General features: G+C 48.9%; 1 protein-coding gene across 2 annotated transcripts; it reads right to left on the bottom strand.

The window, feature by feature from the left end:
* Positions 1-7: 7 nt before the first annotated feature.
* On the bottom strand, positions 8-8690 carry C1QTNF6 (C1q and TNF related 6). 2 transcript variants are annotated; one of them, XM_025400216.1, is made up of 4 exons: positions 8549-8690; positions 5612-5849; positions 2339-2922; positions 8-732 (listed from the first exon to the last, which is right to left on the bottom strand). In XM_025400216.1, exons 1-3 carry the CDS (start codon positions 8597-8599, stop codon positions 2375-2377), a joined length of 837 nt encoding a protein of 278 aa, XP_025256001.1. In that variant the 5' UTR covers positions 8600-8690; the 3' UTR covers positions 8-732; positions 2339-2374. The 2 variants fall into 2 exon arrangements, with proteins under 2 accessions (XP_025256001.1, XP_025256000.1); XM_025400215.1 differs by lacking the exon at positions 8-732 and having other exon boundaries at positions 2105-2922.
* Positions 8691-16511: the final 7821 nt, after the last annotated feature.

Raw genomic sequence — 16511 nt, 5'->3', positions numbered from 1 at the left:
CTGAATCGCCAAGAGGAGACAGCATTCTTTAATCATGCTGGATGGCAGGGCAGGGTGGGGTCAGGCCGGGCAGGATCAGGCAGGGTGGTTTATAGCACAGGTCTTCCTGGCACTTGGTCAGACCCTGTTTCCGTCATCTGGCCATGGAGCCATGGCTCCCTTGGCTGTAAGCACCAGAGATCACCCCCCAGGGCACCTCGGCCCCAGAGTCTGCATGAGCACCAATGGGCAGAGGCCGCCTCCCTCTGGGGAGAAGGGCAGGCCACCTGGGTTTGCAAGGCTAGGGGGACACCAGGCCACCCCACCCTGGAAGAAGAAATGGAAGGCCCGAGGTCCCTCCTTTGGCTCTGCCTCTCCCAGTGACTAGAAAATTGCCTGCTTCAGCTGCCCAGACCTGCTGAGGGCTCTAAAGCCTGGGGCTTCCGCCCTGGCCCTTCTCCCGCAGTTGTTTGTAAAGGCAGCACCAGGCCGGAGGAGGGCTCTGAGACGAGGAGCTGCCCACCGGGGCCTTAGCACCTTGATAAAGCCTGGAGAATCGGGGCACTGGGCCAGTGAGGGGCAGACAGCACCTGGGGACAGACATCAGTGTCTGAGGGCAGCTGGAGGCCCTGGGAAAACTGAGCTTCAGATGCCTTTGGTGTGGGGGTTTGAGCAAGGCCCTGGCAGAGCCCTGGGAGGAGGCAGGAAGGGGATCCCAGTGAGGAGGGCAGTTTTCACAGGCTGCCGTATCACCTGTGGGGAGAGCTATGGGTGTGGGCTCCATTCCTCGGGGACCCCTTCATCCCACAAATGCCCCCACACTCCTGGGTCCTCTCCTCACAGAACCCTTGACCTGTCCAAGGCCCCCTGGGGTTTGCTTTAACGATGGGCATTGGGCAGGTGGATGAGGAAAGGAAAGGGGATACCATCCCACCACTGGGACCCCATCCCACCAGCCTTGGGGAGCAGTGGGTAGTGGAGGACCAGCAGCACCTGAACACCCAGAACACAGGGTCTCGTGAGCTCTGGGTCTGCTTTAAAACCTATGTACGCATCTCTCCCCGCCTGGGCTGGACTGGCTGGTCACTGAGGGCAGGGGCAGGGCCTGTGTCTGACTCCCTCACCCTTCCTGGGACCCGGCACAGAGTGAGTGCTCAGTGTTTAATGAATGAATAAATGAATGGTGACTGCAGTGGTGCAGGCCTGAGCAAGAGAAGAGGGGGAAGAGGCAAAGAGAACACAGCATGGGGAGCCCTGGAGGGATGAGAGAATTTAAGAATGTTGGAAGAGGCCGGGCGCGGTGGCTCAAGCCTGTAATCCCAGCACTTTGGGAGGCCGAGACGGGCGGATCACAAGGTCAGGAGATCGAGACCAGCCTGGCTAATACGATGAAACCCCGTCTCTACTAAAAAAAAAAAATACAAAAAACTAGCCGGGTGAGGTGGCGGGCGCCTGTAGTCCCAGCTACTCGGGAGGCTGAGGCAGGAGAATGGCCTAGACCCGGGAGGCGGAGCTTGCAGTGAGCTGAGATCCGGCCACTGCACTCCAGCCTGGGCGACAGAGCCAGACTCTGTCTCAAAAAAAAAAAAAAAAAAAAGAATGTTGGAAGAGGCCAGGCGCGGTGGCTCACACCTGTAATCCCAGCATTTTGGGAGGCCAAGGCGGGTGGATCACCTGAGGTCAGGAGTTCAAGACCAGCCTGACCAATATGGTGAAACCCGTCTCTACTAAAAATACAAAAAGTAGCCAGGCGTGGTAGCAGGCGCCTATAATCCCAGCTACTAGGGAGGCTGAGGAAGAAGAATCAGCTTGAACCTGGGAGGCAGAGGTTGCAGTGAACTGAGATCACACCACTGCACTCTAGCCTGGGCAACAGAGTGAGACTCTGCCTCAAAAAAAAAAAAAAAAAAAAGGTTGGGAGAATTCTAGAATGTGTGGATTCCAGAATGTTCAGAAAGTACTAGAATATTGAGAAAGTTCTAGAACCTGGTTGCTCCAGTGTGGTTCATAGACCGACCCCATCAGCATCACCCAGGAACTTGTTAGAAACAGAATTCTGGACCCACTCAGACCTGCTGAGTCAGAATCTGCATTTAACATGAACCCCGGGTAATTCGCATGCATATCCAAGTTTGAGAAGTGCTAGGCTACGAGGCTGGGAAAGTTCTAGAATATTTAGGTTAGAAAGTGTCTTAAAATAGGTCCAAGAGAGAAGAGAGGAGCAGAAATAGGCTGGGAGGAACGATGGCAGCCAAGAAAGAAGCAGGGTCTCCCCAGAATGCCAGGTCCCAGGGGACCTCCCTGGCCTTCCTGCTTCACAGCAATGAAAACTGAGCCCTGCAGGGGATGGGACCAGCACCTGGGCTCTCTGGCCGGAAGGATGGCCCAGAGGGCCTCAGTCGTCCTCAGCCTTGATGAGGTGGCCGCTGAAGGTGATGTAGGTGTCGAAGTCATTGCTGTAGACGGCGTTCTCGCGCTGGCGCTTGAAGAGCCGCACCCAGACGCGGTCCCCGTAGGCCAGGTCCAGCATCACGCTCTGGCTCTGCATGATGCTGCGCTCGCTGGGCTGCGCGTACAGGATGACGGCCTCCTTCTGGTTGTGCATGATGTGCACATACGTCTCCTTGTAGTTCCAGCTGTGCACATTCAGGCTGAAGAAGTAGATGCCGCGCAGGGGAGCAGCAAAGTGGCCGGCCGCCATGTCAAAGCACCCATCGAGGTTCACAAAGACCCTTTCGAAGAGCAGCGTCTGGAAGTCCTCGCCGCTGTGCAGGGCCGTCTTGCGGCCCACTGAGAAGGCGAAGAAGCGCTTCTGGCACGGGGCACTGGGGCTGCCCATCTCCCCCTTGTCACCCTTGCTGCCCTGTGGGCCAGGCTCCCCTTGGGGACCCTCCCTGCCCATGTGCCCTGGCAGGCCCATTGCACCTGGGTCCCCTTTGTCACCTGTGGGGATAAAAAGGGACAAGTCAGGGTGGACATCTGAGCCTGCTCCAAGGAGGTGCCCACACTCATCTGTGAAGGCGCTGCCCCTGTCCTGGCCCAGAGAAGAAGGCAGCATTTATTTAGCACCTACTGTATGCCAGACATTGCCTCCCCAAACGCCTGCCTAAAGAAAATGTCATGACTGTCTTCACTTCACAGAGAGGTTAGGTGACTCACCCCGGGCCACAGAGTGCAGGAGCAGAAGAGGCAGGACTTAAAACATGGTCTGTCCCCAGGGTGACTTGGCTTCCCCTCACCCAGCAGGGAGGGTCCGGCTGTTGTCTCTGGGAGGCCAGACCCAGGCCCCCACCCCAGGACCACCGCGCAGTCCAGGCTGGCAGGGATGTGCGGTGTGCTGGAAAGTACTTTGGGTTTCTGACCCAGGGAAGAAGCCAAGAAAATACCTTTGCCCACCTGGAGGAAAAGCCCAGGTTAGGAGCCAGGAAGCCCTTGGTTGGCAGTCCTGCCCCATGTGACCTGGAGCACTCCACAGCTGCAGTCTGGGTTTTCTGGTCTATATTTTAAAGAGGATGATGTCCACCTCAGGGGTGTTTGTGAGCTCTCAACAAAATGTCCTGTGGGAAAGCACTTTGCAAACTCTGCAAATAAGAGGCAGGACAGTTCACCCAGCATGGCTGGTCCATCCCGACCTGCTCTGAGGTCTGGCAGCATCTACAATGGCCCCCAGGCAGGCACAGCCCTGCCCAGCCCTTAGTCCAGGCTGACTTTGAACATAAGAAAAGCAGGCGACCACCCACGCCTAGAAGGACACGACGTCACATAGCTCCCTGCCACCTGTCACAGTGCCTGGAGTCACACCAGCAACCACACCCTTGCATGGGTTAGAAGTCCCTGTGTTTTCCACAGCTGGGGAAGGGGGCAGAAAAGAGGGCACAAGCCCTTGAGGCAGAAGCCCAGAGAGGGGGTCAGGGCAAGTCCACAGCTCTGCAGAGGTCTGGCTCCACCGCCTCGCTGGAGAGCCGCATCCTCACCTGCACAGCCCCAGAGTGTTTGCAGAAAGCTTGCTGTGCCCCAGCCCAAGGGAAGGAAGGAGTGGAGGGTGGACAGGAGGAAGGGGCTATCTTCTTTTTACAAATAAGGCAGCAAGCTCAGGGTAGGGGAGAAACCAGCCTGACTCACTGGGCAAGGGAGCGGAAGAGGTGAGGTTGGGACCCAGGACTCCCAAAGCCAGCCCAGGGTCCTTCAGCCACGGCAGCCTACCCAGCTCCCAGCAGGCTGCTGAGCTGGGCACAGGAGCAGTGACCCCGGGTTTGGGGAGGGCAATGAGGAGGGACCATCAGCAGCCAGGCACCTCTCCAACCTCATGCAGAGAGCGAACTCGGCCCTGGGGAGGCTGGGTGGGGAGGGGGCTATGAGGAAGAGCAATGTCCTCCCCACGAAATCAGAACAAGGGCAGGACAGGTGCCAGGTGACCACTGGCTATGCAGTGGAGTGTCCCCGGGGAGAGCTCAGGAACAAATCTGGCTCCGTCCCTGACAGCTGTGTAGCCCTAAGAGACTGAGTTTCCCCTTCTGCAAAGTGGGAGGAATAAGAAAATATTGAACTCACGGGCTGTTGCAGGCAGAGACCGAAGCTAAGAATGTCAAGGCCTGACCACAGCTGTCAGCCCCCACAGCCTGGAAGGGAAGTGAGTCCCTCTACGTCCAATTAAGAGAGCGGGTAGCCGGCCCTCACCTGGACGCCCATCACCTGGACGCCCTTCACCTGGGCGGCCCTCACCTAGATGGCCCTCACCTGGACAGCCCTCACCTGGATGCCCTTCACCTGGACGCCCATCACCTGAACGCCCTTCACCTGGACACCCTTCACCTGGACGGCCCTCACCTGGACAGGATCTCGCCTGGACGGCCCTCACCTAGATGGCCCTCACCTGCACAGCCCTCACTTGGACGGCCCTCACCTAGACAGCCCTCGCCTGGAGAGGCCCTCACTTGAATGGCCCTCACCTGGATGGCCCTCACTTGGACGGCCCTCACCTGGACAGACCCCACAGGGCTGCCTGCTCTGACCCTTGGCCCCCACTGGCTGCTCTCCACATGACATTAGAGGGATCCATTTGAAACCTGTGTGGGATCAAGTCCCTCTCCCACTCAAACCTGCCCCTGTTCCCACTCCACTCAGCAGAGCCCAAGTCCCTACGGTGGCCAGTGGTGACAGCACCCCATGTGATCTGAGCCTGGTGCATCTCCCAGCCCTGCCCCAGGGCCACTGCACCAGCTGTGCCCTTTGCCAGGAGGCTCCTCCGCCACCTCTTAGAAGCCTGTGCTCCATGGGTCCTCCACTGACCACCCCATTCAATATGCAGCCTGCAGCCCAGACCCACACTTCTGAAGCTCCTTTTCGTTTCCCAGAGCACTGATCACCATCGAACATTCCACTCCACTAACTTAGGTGATGTGTCTCTTGCTCATGCCCCGTCTCCCCACCGAGAACAGGCGCTCAGGCGGGAGGCATCTTGGCCTGGTTTCACACTCTGTCGTCAGTGTTTGGAAGTCCTGGCTCACACTGGGGCTCAGTAACTCAGGATGAAAGAGGAGTCTGGACAGGTTTCCGTCCTGCCCTCTACTCCCTCCACCTCAGCTCCCTGGCCCTCCCTGCCCACTACCAGGCCCCATGGGAGGGCACTTACCCTTCAGGATGGTGATGTTAATATAGGGTCTGATCTCAGGCAGGGCGTGCGGGAGGCTGGAGGAAGAGGCTGAGGACACATGGGCAGGATCCAGGGGGTCCTCAGAGTCACAGCACCGTTGGCAGCCGCTGGCCACAGCTCTGTCAAAGGTGAGCTCCACCTTAGGGACCTCACACATCAGGAGAAAGAGCAGGAGCACTGCCCAGAGGGAACCCAGGGCGGCTGTCCCCATGGTGACCTGGAACAAGGAAGGAGGGACAGGAACTATATTTCACTCAACATCTACTATGTGCCGATGCCTGGGGTGGGCGGGTGCTGCCTCCCCCAGCCAGAGCACTCCTGACCTAACTCCAGAGGGAAAGTTATCGTCCCCATCTATCAGACAAGAAGATTGAGAACTCCACAGAGCAGCTGTTCCCCAAGATCAGGAGACAGCAGCAGGGGAGGGCCTGGATGCTGAGTCTCCCAGCACCCCGTCCATGGAGGCTTCCGCTACACGCAGGCCTGAGAAGGAAGCCCCTCTGAAAACAGCCACAGCCGAGAGCAGACAGGGATCCCAGGAAAGCTTTGCCTGGGCAGGTGAGAAGATGTCCCAGCTCGCCATAGGTGGCAACCCAGGAGACCATCAAATGCTTTCCCGCCCACGCACCTCCCTCTGGCATTTTCTTGCCACCGACTCCACTATCGCCAGCAAACACATGCCCCTCGGGCAGGAGGACAGAAGTTAGTGAACACTGGGGACAAACGTGGAGGATTCTGTAGGCTTGTTCTCAGGAGAGGGGATGGATGGCTGAGCCCACGTTTTGGCATGAGAACACCATAGTTCTGCAAAAAGAGATAGGAGAGTTCATTGATCCTAGCAGACAGAAAGCAATATCCATGAGAGCGTGTGGGGTGGTGCATGGCGATGGCGTCATTGCATTGCTGAGCAATCGAGAGAAGGCTCCTTGACTGCAGCTCATTGCTAGTCTTTAGAGTGCCTTTGTGCAAAGTAAAGAAGGTGCCCCTCTGGACAAATTCGACATGGTAAGAGTCCCCTTTGGAAGGACGTGATGCTGAGGGTGTGCAGCTTGGCAAGGGCTGGCGCTAGCCCACCTCCCTGCTCAGCACCTGTGTGCAGTCAACAACCTATGAAACCCAACCTTATCCAGAAGCCCTGCAGGGAGGGTTCTGGAGAGAGAGTTAATTCATTGGAAGATGGCTGTGTCAATCATCATAGACCTGCCAATCAGATGCCAAGGTGGTAGATTGGAATTAAGGGGTAGGACGAGGAGGTATGAAAAATTCTAAAGGATCAGAAAAGTGTAAGTCTTGGTGAGGATCTCTGTCTCCGGCCTTGTCCAGGAAGGGGTCCAGGGTTCCAGGAGAGAGGCAGGAAGTAGCCTGGACAGCAGGCGCTAGAGACAGGCCTGGGTTGGGTGGGCAGGAAGCCGGGCAAAGACCTTTGAGGTGGTGCAGCTTCTGGGGGCTGGCCCCGAGTTATCACAGGATCAGAAACTCTGCTTTTGAAACCAGACTGGTTTTTACACTTCTGGCGTTTCTTTGTTTATTTCCTTTTTGTTCTCCTTTAACATTTAGTAGAATTCAAAAATATTTTTTTTGTGGTTAATACATGTAGACAAGGTACAATTATTACTTTTTAAAATGCCACCCTATCTCAGCTGAGCACTGAGGTGAGGGCAGAGTTTTAAAGGGGCAGGATGGCCAGGTGCAATGACTTACTCTTGCAGTCCCAGCACTTTGTGAGGCCACGGAGAGAGGATCACTTGAGACCCGGAGTTCGAGACCAGTCTGGGCAACAAAATGAGACCTTGTCTCTATTTTTCAAAAATTAAAATTAAAAATAAATAAAGCGGCAGGAGCCCTGTCCCCCACCCCCAGAGCTGGGTGGTAGCAGCAGGAGAAGGGGTGTGGGCAGGGAATCTCCAGAGCCACCTCCCTCTTCCTGGAGGTGACTCTTCCCAAGCTCCTGTCTGCCCAGCCTGGCTGGGTTCCTGGTTCTGCTCAATAAGGAGATCAAATCCTCAGAGGTCAACATCCTCCCTGTCTGAGACTGTCATCCTCAGCTTTTACTTATACATGACAAATCCCAGTGGTTTTCGAAATCCCAAAATTTCCTTCTTTTTCCCAGCCATAGATATGACATCATGAGAAAAGCTGAGGTCTTAGAGTCAAATCTGAGACCCAGAATAGTTTGCAAGCTGTGTGACCTAGGACTAGTGGCTGAACTTCTCTGGGCTTCCTGCTCCTTGATACTTACAAGGAGATGACACCTCTCTCTCCCTCCCAGGTAATTTGGAAGGATTTCAATGCAGAGAAAGTGCCTGCCTTATAAAAGACTTAAAAAAAAAAAAAAGTGTGCTTTGACTTCTTCCCTATGCCTGCATGGGATGGGAAGGAGAACTTCTCCCAGAGGACTGGCATGGTTTGGGAGCATTTCTGTTTCCTATTGGCCCCAGCCAGATGGGAGTCAAAGGCTGTGAGACACAGAACCGTGGCCTGGGAGCAGGAATCAGGAAGCCGTTAACGAGGAATCATAACCGCAGCTAGGATCACAAACTAGCTCTGGGGGTGGGTGCCAGGCAGGAACCAAGTGTGGGGACCAAGTCATAGGGAGGACTTTTGGGGTCCTTGCTGCTTCCACTGGGGAGCTGGGACCTCTTTGGGGTGGGAGCGGCAGGGCAACTTTTCTCGGTCCAGGCAGGCCGTGCAGAGCTGAGTTTGTGTGTGCCCGGGCAGGGGCGGGCACAAGCCGGGAGCAGTGGAGCGCAGCCCTCAGCCAGAGGCAGGAGGAAATGTGGAGGGGAGAGCCTGCAGAGGCTGTCCCAGTCAGAGGGAGAGAGCAGGGCCCGAGATGCTTCCAGGAAGCAAGGAGGGAGGAGAGGAATTCCAGGCTCTGACCCCAGTCCCCAAGCTGAGGAGCCTCTGGTCACTCACCCTGTGTCCTGTGGCCTCCCCAGGCGAATCACGGACCCTGAGCCACTGCATGGCCTCTGGCTCCTTGGCCCATGTCTGCAATACTAGTTGCTGGCCCAGACCCCCAGGCCCAGCAGAGGAGGGAGAGAGGAGGGGATGGAGGGAGAGAGGGCGGAGGGAGGGCGGAGGGAGCGGGCAGAGCCGCTTCCCACTTCCCCTCCTCCCTGCTCCCTCCCCTTCAGCCTCTGGGTTCTGCGGAGATAAAGGGAGGCAGAGATTTCCTTTGCTTAACTCTTTGGTGATCCAGTGGGGTCTTGTTTGATTCAAAGGCCTAGAAAGTCAGAGCAGGGAGGAATGTGAGGCTCCCTGATGATTGGGAAATGGACACACGGATGGGGCAGAGGAGCCCCTAGGTTGCTCAGGAAGGGGGAGGCAGCCCTGAGTCCAACCTGAGCTAAAGTGCTCAATTGCTCTGAGTCATAGAGGCAGGGTGGGTAGCAGAGAAGGTGCAGGTGTTGGCCCTCCAGCCACAGGCTAGAATCCTGGCCCTGCTACCACAGTCACATCGCCTCTCAGAGCCTAGGTGTTCCAGAACTGCAGTCCTCAGCCCCCTTTGTGCCAGGCACATGGGAGGGCTTAACCCATGTTTGTTGGGGGAATGACCAGGCTGACCTCCTCAGGTATCATGCAACTGTTACCAGAGAGGGGTCCTGATCCAGAACCCAAGAGACGATTCTTGGATCTTGCACCAGAAAGAATTTGGGGCAAGTCCACAGAGCAAAGTGAAAGCAAGTTTATTAGAGAAGCAAAAAAAACAACAAAAGAATGGCTACTCCATAGGCAGAGCACCCCCAAGCACGGCTAGTTGGCCATTTTTATAGTTATTTCTTGATCATATGCTAAATAAGGGGTGGATTATTCATGAGTTTTCCAGGAAAGGGGTGGGGATTTCCTGAAACTGAGGGTTCCTCCCACTTTTAGACCATATAGGATAATTTCCAGACATTGCCATGGTATTTGTAAACTGTCTTGGTGCTGGTAGAGGTGTCTTTTAGCATGCTAATGCATTATAATTAACATATAACGAGCAATAAGGATGACCAGATGTCACTTTCATTACAATCTTAGATTTGGCAGGTTTTGGCTGGTTTGTTTGCCACATACTGTTTATCAGCAGGGTCTTGATGACCTGTATCTTGTGATAACAGTCCTGCCAACTTCCTATCTCTTCCTGTGACTAAGAATGCCTGACCTGGGAATGCAGCCTGGCAGGTCTCAGCCTCATTTTACCGAGTCCCTAGTCAAGATGGGGTTGCCCTATTTCGAACACCTCTGACATACTTCCCTACTCTCTTTTACGAGGGAACCCTTAATCTTAAGGGTTATAGAGGGACAAAGATCCATCTTCTGTAACTTCTTCAGGCTGAATAGGGGCGATAATATTCCTGCCTAACTATTACAGTCTCTTGTGTTTGGTGCAAAGAGGAACTCAGTAAGAAAATGTTGGTATGTTCAGAGTTATTCATAACTCTGAGTCCTAACAAAAGGTGATATCTGGAAGATTATTATGTGTTCAATTTAAGAAAGCATTGAGTAAGCTTATCTTGCATTCTTACACAAAGAGTATAATAGCAATATATTCTACAACAGCAAAGTAAAATAAGTAAAATTTTCCCAAGTAAACCAAATAAGAAAGTTTTCCATAAACTGGGCAAGAATGCCAATTAGTATTGACTTACTGGGTAAAATGAGGCTGAGACCTACTGGGCTGCATTTTAGGAGGTTAGGCATTCTTAGTCACAGGAATTGCTAGACAAGTTGATATGGAGTTGCTAGATGATTCCAATACATGCCCAGAATTAGATACTGCTCCAGATTTTTATGTTATCCATCCCTCTTGTTTCTGATGAGAAACAGTCAAGAGGTAACTGTTTGGTTCACAGAAAGGAGGAAGGTCAATCTAAATTGCAGGAAAAAACTCAAAAACAATGGATAAGACTAGAATCTAATGACAGGTGTACCATATTTTTTGAAACATTGTTTTTCTGTCTCCAATCTCCCATTTAAAAAAAAAAATCATCGTAGGACCAATTTATTTGCAAAATAAGCTTTAGTCTCATTATACTTGGCTTCATTATTTGCATAAAATGCAGCAAATATAATTATTTGCCATATAGGCTCCTTTTAAAATTGGCTCTGTTTCATAAGGTATCTTAGATTAGATGTTTTAAAGCTTTGAGCCCAGCCATGGATTTACCTATGCCTGCAAGTACCTGTATAAGTTAGATAAATTCCTCTCCTCTTGAGGTCCCAAGATAACTTGGGGCTCCTGGGCCTGTCAGAAAGTTACATTCTTTACTTACCACAGGTCAGGAACCCCATACAGGGACACAAGGTACGAAACCAGTTTTTCCAAGGGGCTTTTATTGGCTCTCTTAGTCAACTTTAATTCCTTAAAGAAGTCTGTTTACATTTGAAAGCATGCCATTCCAGTCAAACCCTTGTTAAATAACCAGTTTCTCCAATTATGTCCTGTTACCAAAAAAAAAAAGAAGAAAGAAGGAAAAACAGGTTCTTACTGCAATTATGTAAATAACTATATTGCCATAAGTTAAGAACACTCACAAATAGTTTCCAAATTCTGGAGAAATCAGGTAGAGAGAAAAAAATATATTCCAAATTTTGTTTTTGGACAAAACTTTGTTTTATAATCCTTATAGGAGCATACTTTACTCAATTGTTAAAAGCTGTAAATAGCTCAAGAAGTGGGGGTTGCTTGACTCTGAAAAACAAAACAGAAAGATCAACAACATTTTAAGCAAAAAGTCATAAAAGATTATTTCAGTCTTTTATTAGTTCAGTCTATGCAATTAATTCCTGTTTTGCTTGATAGATACGTGTTAGTTTTCCAGGAGAGCCTTGGATGCTGTTTTCTTTCTCTCTGCATTTAAGAGTACTCATTAAAGTTCTAAGGCTGATTATAAACCACCTTTTGAAGAGAATAAAAACAAGACAACAATTGTCTATGGATGACAAAAAGGCTTAGGGCAGCCATGGTTAAACAATTAATATCATTGACTAGGAAATTTGGATACCTCTGTGGCACATAATAACTTAGCATAACAATTATAATTATTATTGATAATGAACATTAGTATTGATAATGTTCATATCAGAATTATAGGAGTTTCCCATAATTTTGGAACACATACCAATACCATATTTATATAAACACAGCCCAAAGAAAGCCAAACAGAATTTCATATTTGACAATGCTTCCTGTATTATTTTAATGTACCAAATAAGCCAAATATGTCATTTTTGGACTTTAGGGGACCTAGTATCTAAAGGACTAACCAGGTTAGAAAAAGACATAACTTAGAATGTGATTTTGGAAAGTTTGTCAAATATCAAAAATTTAAAACATTTGATACTACAAAATAGCATCCCAGGTCACCATAAGCCATTTATTTGGCCAAAATGATAACTCAAAGATATTTTTAAAGGCAAAAACCTTTACTCACTGATAAAGGGAAGACTTTGCTTTCCAAAAAAACTGTCTCTTTTGTTTCCTTTCTTTTTTCTATAGCTTATTCAAAAAGCAAACAAAAATCTTTAATTATTTTTCAATATTACATTAAAAACTTGTTCAAGAGAGAAAACCAAATTTTACCTTTGCATTTGTGTACTATTAATGTCAAACCCAATTCATAATAAAGCCTTATAGACAACTCTATCCAATTTTAATGTTTGACCATGAGGTAAGATTCTCATAAACCTTTTATAACTCTTTACAATTTTCTTGTTAAAGAGTACACCAGTGCTCTAAGAAAACCTTGTTATACTTTTATTCCATATTTAATTTATGAAAAAACTGAATAATATCCCTTTAATTTAAGCCAACAGGTTCACACAGAATTTCTTTTACAAGATTAATCTTTCACAAACCTTCTACAACTTGCTCAAGCTTTATCCAGCCTAACTTGAAACAATCCTTTAACCCTCTAAAGTAGGGGGGGAAAATCCACATTCCCATGCTTTTTCATAATCTTCTTACCAAAAGCATATTCTACTTTCCTTACACACCTTGCATATAAAACTGTTTTTCCAGTACTCTCAATTACATACGTTACAATGTTAACTCTTAGCAACTTTCATTTTTGGTGAAAAACTTGGTAAGTAAGTGGTTTTAATTATGTTCCAGGTGTGGAGCCTAGGACACTGGGCAGAAGTGCAGATAAGGTCTGACTCTTTCCAGCATAGCTGGGGGCATGGCTAACTTGACAAGTCCCCAGGCCTTATCTAGAATCTAATGGCCCCAAAGCAGGTAAGCTGGGCAATTTTCAAAAGTTAATGATGCAGTTTATGACCTTGAAGCATTTAGCAAACCTAATATCTGACCTGCCTAATTTAGACCAAATGTCTAAAGTTTGAAGATATTTTAATTTTACCAATAATCTTTAAAAGTGTCTTTATTTCCCAAAGATTATTAAAGTCATGTGAACCAAAAGGCATTAATGTTTCTATTTTTCTGACAAAATATTTAAGTACTTATTATTTTTAAGCCAATTAATCAGAGCCCTTTCATATATCAACATCACACACACAACACATATAAATACACAGACAGACAGAAGATCCAGTAGTTGTAAGATTTTTCAGTTGCCAATTTTTAAGTTTATGAATTGGATTACTGACTTCAGGGTGGAGCCCTTCAAGAAACAGTGCCAGGAAAGCCTGCAGTTTCTAAGGCCTAATAAGCAGGCACAGCTAGAAGGCAAAACAGATCTCCAAAACAAAGGGTCTCATTTTTATATTGGATCCTGGATCCTAAAGAGAGGGAATCAGCCCATCCCCCATGGCAGCCTTATCTTTCAATGGAGGGTGGGGATGCTTCCATACTTCCTAGGTGGCCAAGAGTATGCTTTACTGATCCAAATGTGCGAAGAGCCAAGTATTCCCCCAGAACTGCCATTAGCCACCCCTAAAAGTATATTTCCCATCTAGTTATTACATAGCTAGACTAAAAGCTCTCTTACAATGCAGAGTAATTTCTGATATCCCCAAAAGTCAAAACTGTCAGATAACACAGTACAAAGCAGAGCGGAGCCTTAGATTTTAAGGGTGGGCTATCTGCTTTCAATTCCTGGGGATCCATGAGGAGAACAGAGGTTTCTCCCAAAACAGGGTCTGTGGCACCTCCTATTTTTACCGACAAGTCCCAGGCTATTAAAATTTATCTTAGGTCCTTTCAGGTGCGGCATCAAGAGTGAGAAGAAGACAAAATGGTGAAAAAAATTCAGTTGACTGAAAAGAAAAACTTTTTCCAGAAAACTAAGACCCAAGAAGAGAAAAAAAAGCATAAAGGCCTTTTAAATATATGTATAGCTTGGATATCCATTTTTAATTAAGCTGACTTTTAACCAAATCTTGTTACCAGACTCTAGCCAGGACACACAGGCAATATTTCTGACTTTTGAACTTCACCAACAGTAACCTCCCAGGTGAAACTGGTAAGCCTCAACTAAGGTTATCACTTAATCCAGGTATACAAGGTATTTTCAGAGAGGTGATAAGCAGTTTTTACGAGATCTAGAACCGCCAAGCGTAGCTCAAAGGGTAGCTCAGAGAAAGGAAAATTCAAACGAGAAGTCAGAAGCTGTTTATAGAGGGGAAGAGAATCAATAAATGGCAAAGGTCACATAGATATTAAACCAAAAAGGACTAATTCCCTAAGATGGGAATTGAACCTGGGTCCCCACTGTGAAAAGACAAATCCTTAGCCACTGAGCCACGGCACTGGACGGTTTTTGTTTTTACTGGAAGGAGCCTAGAGAAGCCAATTTCAAGTTTGCAAAGGCTTTTAACAGCTCAGGATAATTTTTAGGGCTATCACATGAACCCCCAATTTCCTGTCCTCTGGATGGTGGAGACTAAGAGAAAGTACTCCCACATGATCACAAGGTTAAACTCCCAAGGACATAAAAAAAGACAAGACAGAAACATCTAGTTTTTGTTTCAGGGACTTGCCACAAAGTTTGTAACTGACCAGTTTGCTGGGCCAACTTGAATAATGGGCTTATAGGGGTCCTAGGCCCACATGCTATCCTATACTACCTCTTTTTATGACAGATTGACACAGAAAGAAAAATTCATGGCACAAAGTACACCAGATTCTCTAAAGCTTAAGACTAGCCCCCATGAATCCTTTTTCCTATTAATGAAATTCCTTGCAGGAGAGACAAACAGTGATTGTTATCATTTATTCAACCAGTTTGCACAAAGAGAGGCCAGAAGCCTGACTGGTAAGAAATTCCTACCCTTTGTCAGCATGCCAGGTTTCTGGGTTCCCTTTCTCTCTGTGGCTTTGATGGCCCCGCTTACTGTGCCATTGCTATGGGGGCCAAGCCACGTTACAAAAGAAAATCATCTTTTTCCATTTCATGGAACCACAGGCAAAAGCCTCTTAATTTTGTAAGATGCTGTCCAACAGGCTGCATGGGGAAACCAAATTAACATTTTCCATTTCAGGACACTAGCCACCCCACTCAGTGCCCAACATCAACCTGGCAAGACTCAAACTTGCTCCCAATGGCCTTGTCATCTTTGATCCACTCCAAGTGAGGTGGAGTGCCCTCCAACCAGGAGTTTCAATATGTGGTGTCTGGGCAAGATGGAAGAGTGGACAGTCACCCTGAGTGACAGACAAGATAGAAAAGAGAAACGAGAGAGGAAGAAAAGCATTGCCTGCCAGGGGGTGGAGAAGCCGAGGAGCTCGGGGAGGCCAAAGTTACCCATTCCATTGACACTGAATCAATAGTTCAGGAGGTCGCTTGTCAGTGGCAAAGGCAGCTTTTCCAGCAATCTGGTCATCTCGAAAGTTTCCCCCTTTGGGGAGAAGAAAGCTCCCCATGTCCCATGATCCTGTACATGCCTAATCCTGTCACCCACATCTGTCAGCAAACAGTGCAAGGCAGATTAATCCAAAGAGAATAGTGGTTAACGTCCCGTAGTGCCTAATCCATTTCTCCTTACCAAGGGACTTTACCGAGGGGGATCTCTACCTCCCTAGATCTTAGGAAGGACTCCAACCTTCTTCAATTGGGCCTCCAACCCAGTTTCTGACAAGCATCCTTGCCCTTTACTAAGAGGGACCTTTAACCCCCTATTTCTTAGGAGGGACCCTCACCCCAATCTATACATTAGCTAGGATAAAATACCCCTCACTTACTCAAAGTCGGCCAACTGGGGCTGTGGTCTTTCTCCTTTGGGTTGGGGGGTTTCTCTGGTACTGTCCCTTTGTGGTTCACCAGAAAAATGGTACTGGAAAGAGGTCCCAATCCAGACCCCAAGAGAGGGTTCCTGGACTCGCACAAGAAAGAATTTGAGGTGAGTCCACAGAGTAAAGTGAAAGCAAGTTTATAGAGAAGTAACGAAACAAAAGAATGGCTACTCTATAGACAGACCACCCCTGAGGGCTGCTGGTTGGCTGTTTTTATGGTTATTTCTTGATTATATGCTAAACAAAAGGTGGATTATTAATCAGTTTTCCAAGAAAAGGGAGATTTCCCCAGAACTGAGAGTTCCTCTCGCTTTTAGACTGTATAAGGTAATTTCTGGACATTGCCATGGCATTTGTAAACCGTCTTGGTGCTGGTAGGAGTGTCTTTTAGCATGCTAATGCATTATAATTAGTGTATAATGAGCAGTGAGGATGACCAGAGGTCACTTTCATCACCGTCTTCGATTTAGTGTGTTTTGGCTGGCTTGTTTACCGCATCCTGTTTATCAGCAGGGTATTTATGACCTGTATCTTGTGATATCAGTCCTGCCGACTCCCATCTCATCCTGTGACTAAAAACGCCTAACCTCCTGGAAATGCAGCCCAGCAAGTCTCAGCCCCATTTTACCCAGCCCCTATTCAAGATGGAGTCGCTCTGGTTCTAACACCTCTGACACAGGGCCAGGGCAGCAGCCAAGTCAC

The sequence above is a fragment of the Theropithecus gelada genome, chromosome 10, assembly GCF_003255815.1.
Source record: "Theropithecus gelada isolate Dixy chromosome 10, Tgel_1.0, whole genome shotgun sequence".
In the NCBI taxonomy this organism is placed as follows: Eukaryota; Metazoa; Chordata; class Mammalia; order Primates; family Cercopithecidae; genus Theropithecus; species Theropithecus gelada.
Note: the sequence above shows the minus strand (reverse complement) of the source record. Positions and strands in the feature narration are given on the sequence as shown.

Coding starts and splice junctions, on each gene's coding strand:
- C1QTNF6 (XM_025400216.1), bottom strand. CDS start 8,599: ATGCAGTGGCTCAGGGTCCGTGATTCGCCTGGGGAGGCCACAGGACAC. Junction 5,850..8,548: donor GGGAGGCCACAGGACACAGG/GTGAGTGACCAG, acceptor TCCTTGTTCCAG/GTCACCATGGGGACAGCCGC. Junction 2,923..5,611: donor TAACATCACCATCCTGAAGG/GTAAGTGCCCTC, acceptor TTATCCCCACAG/GTGACAAAGGGGACCCAGGT.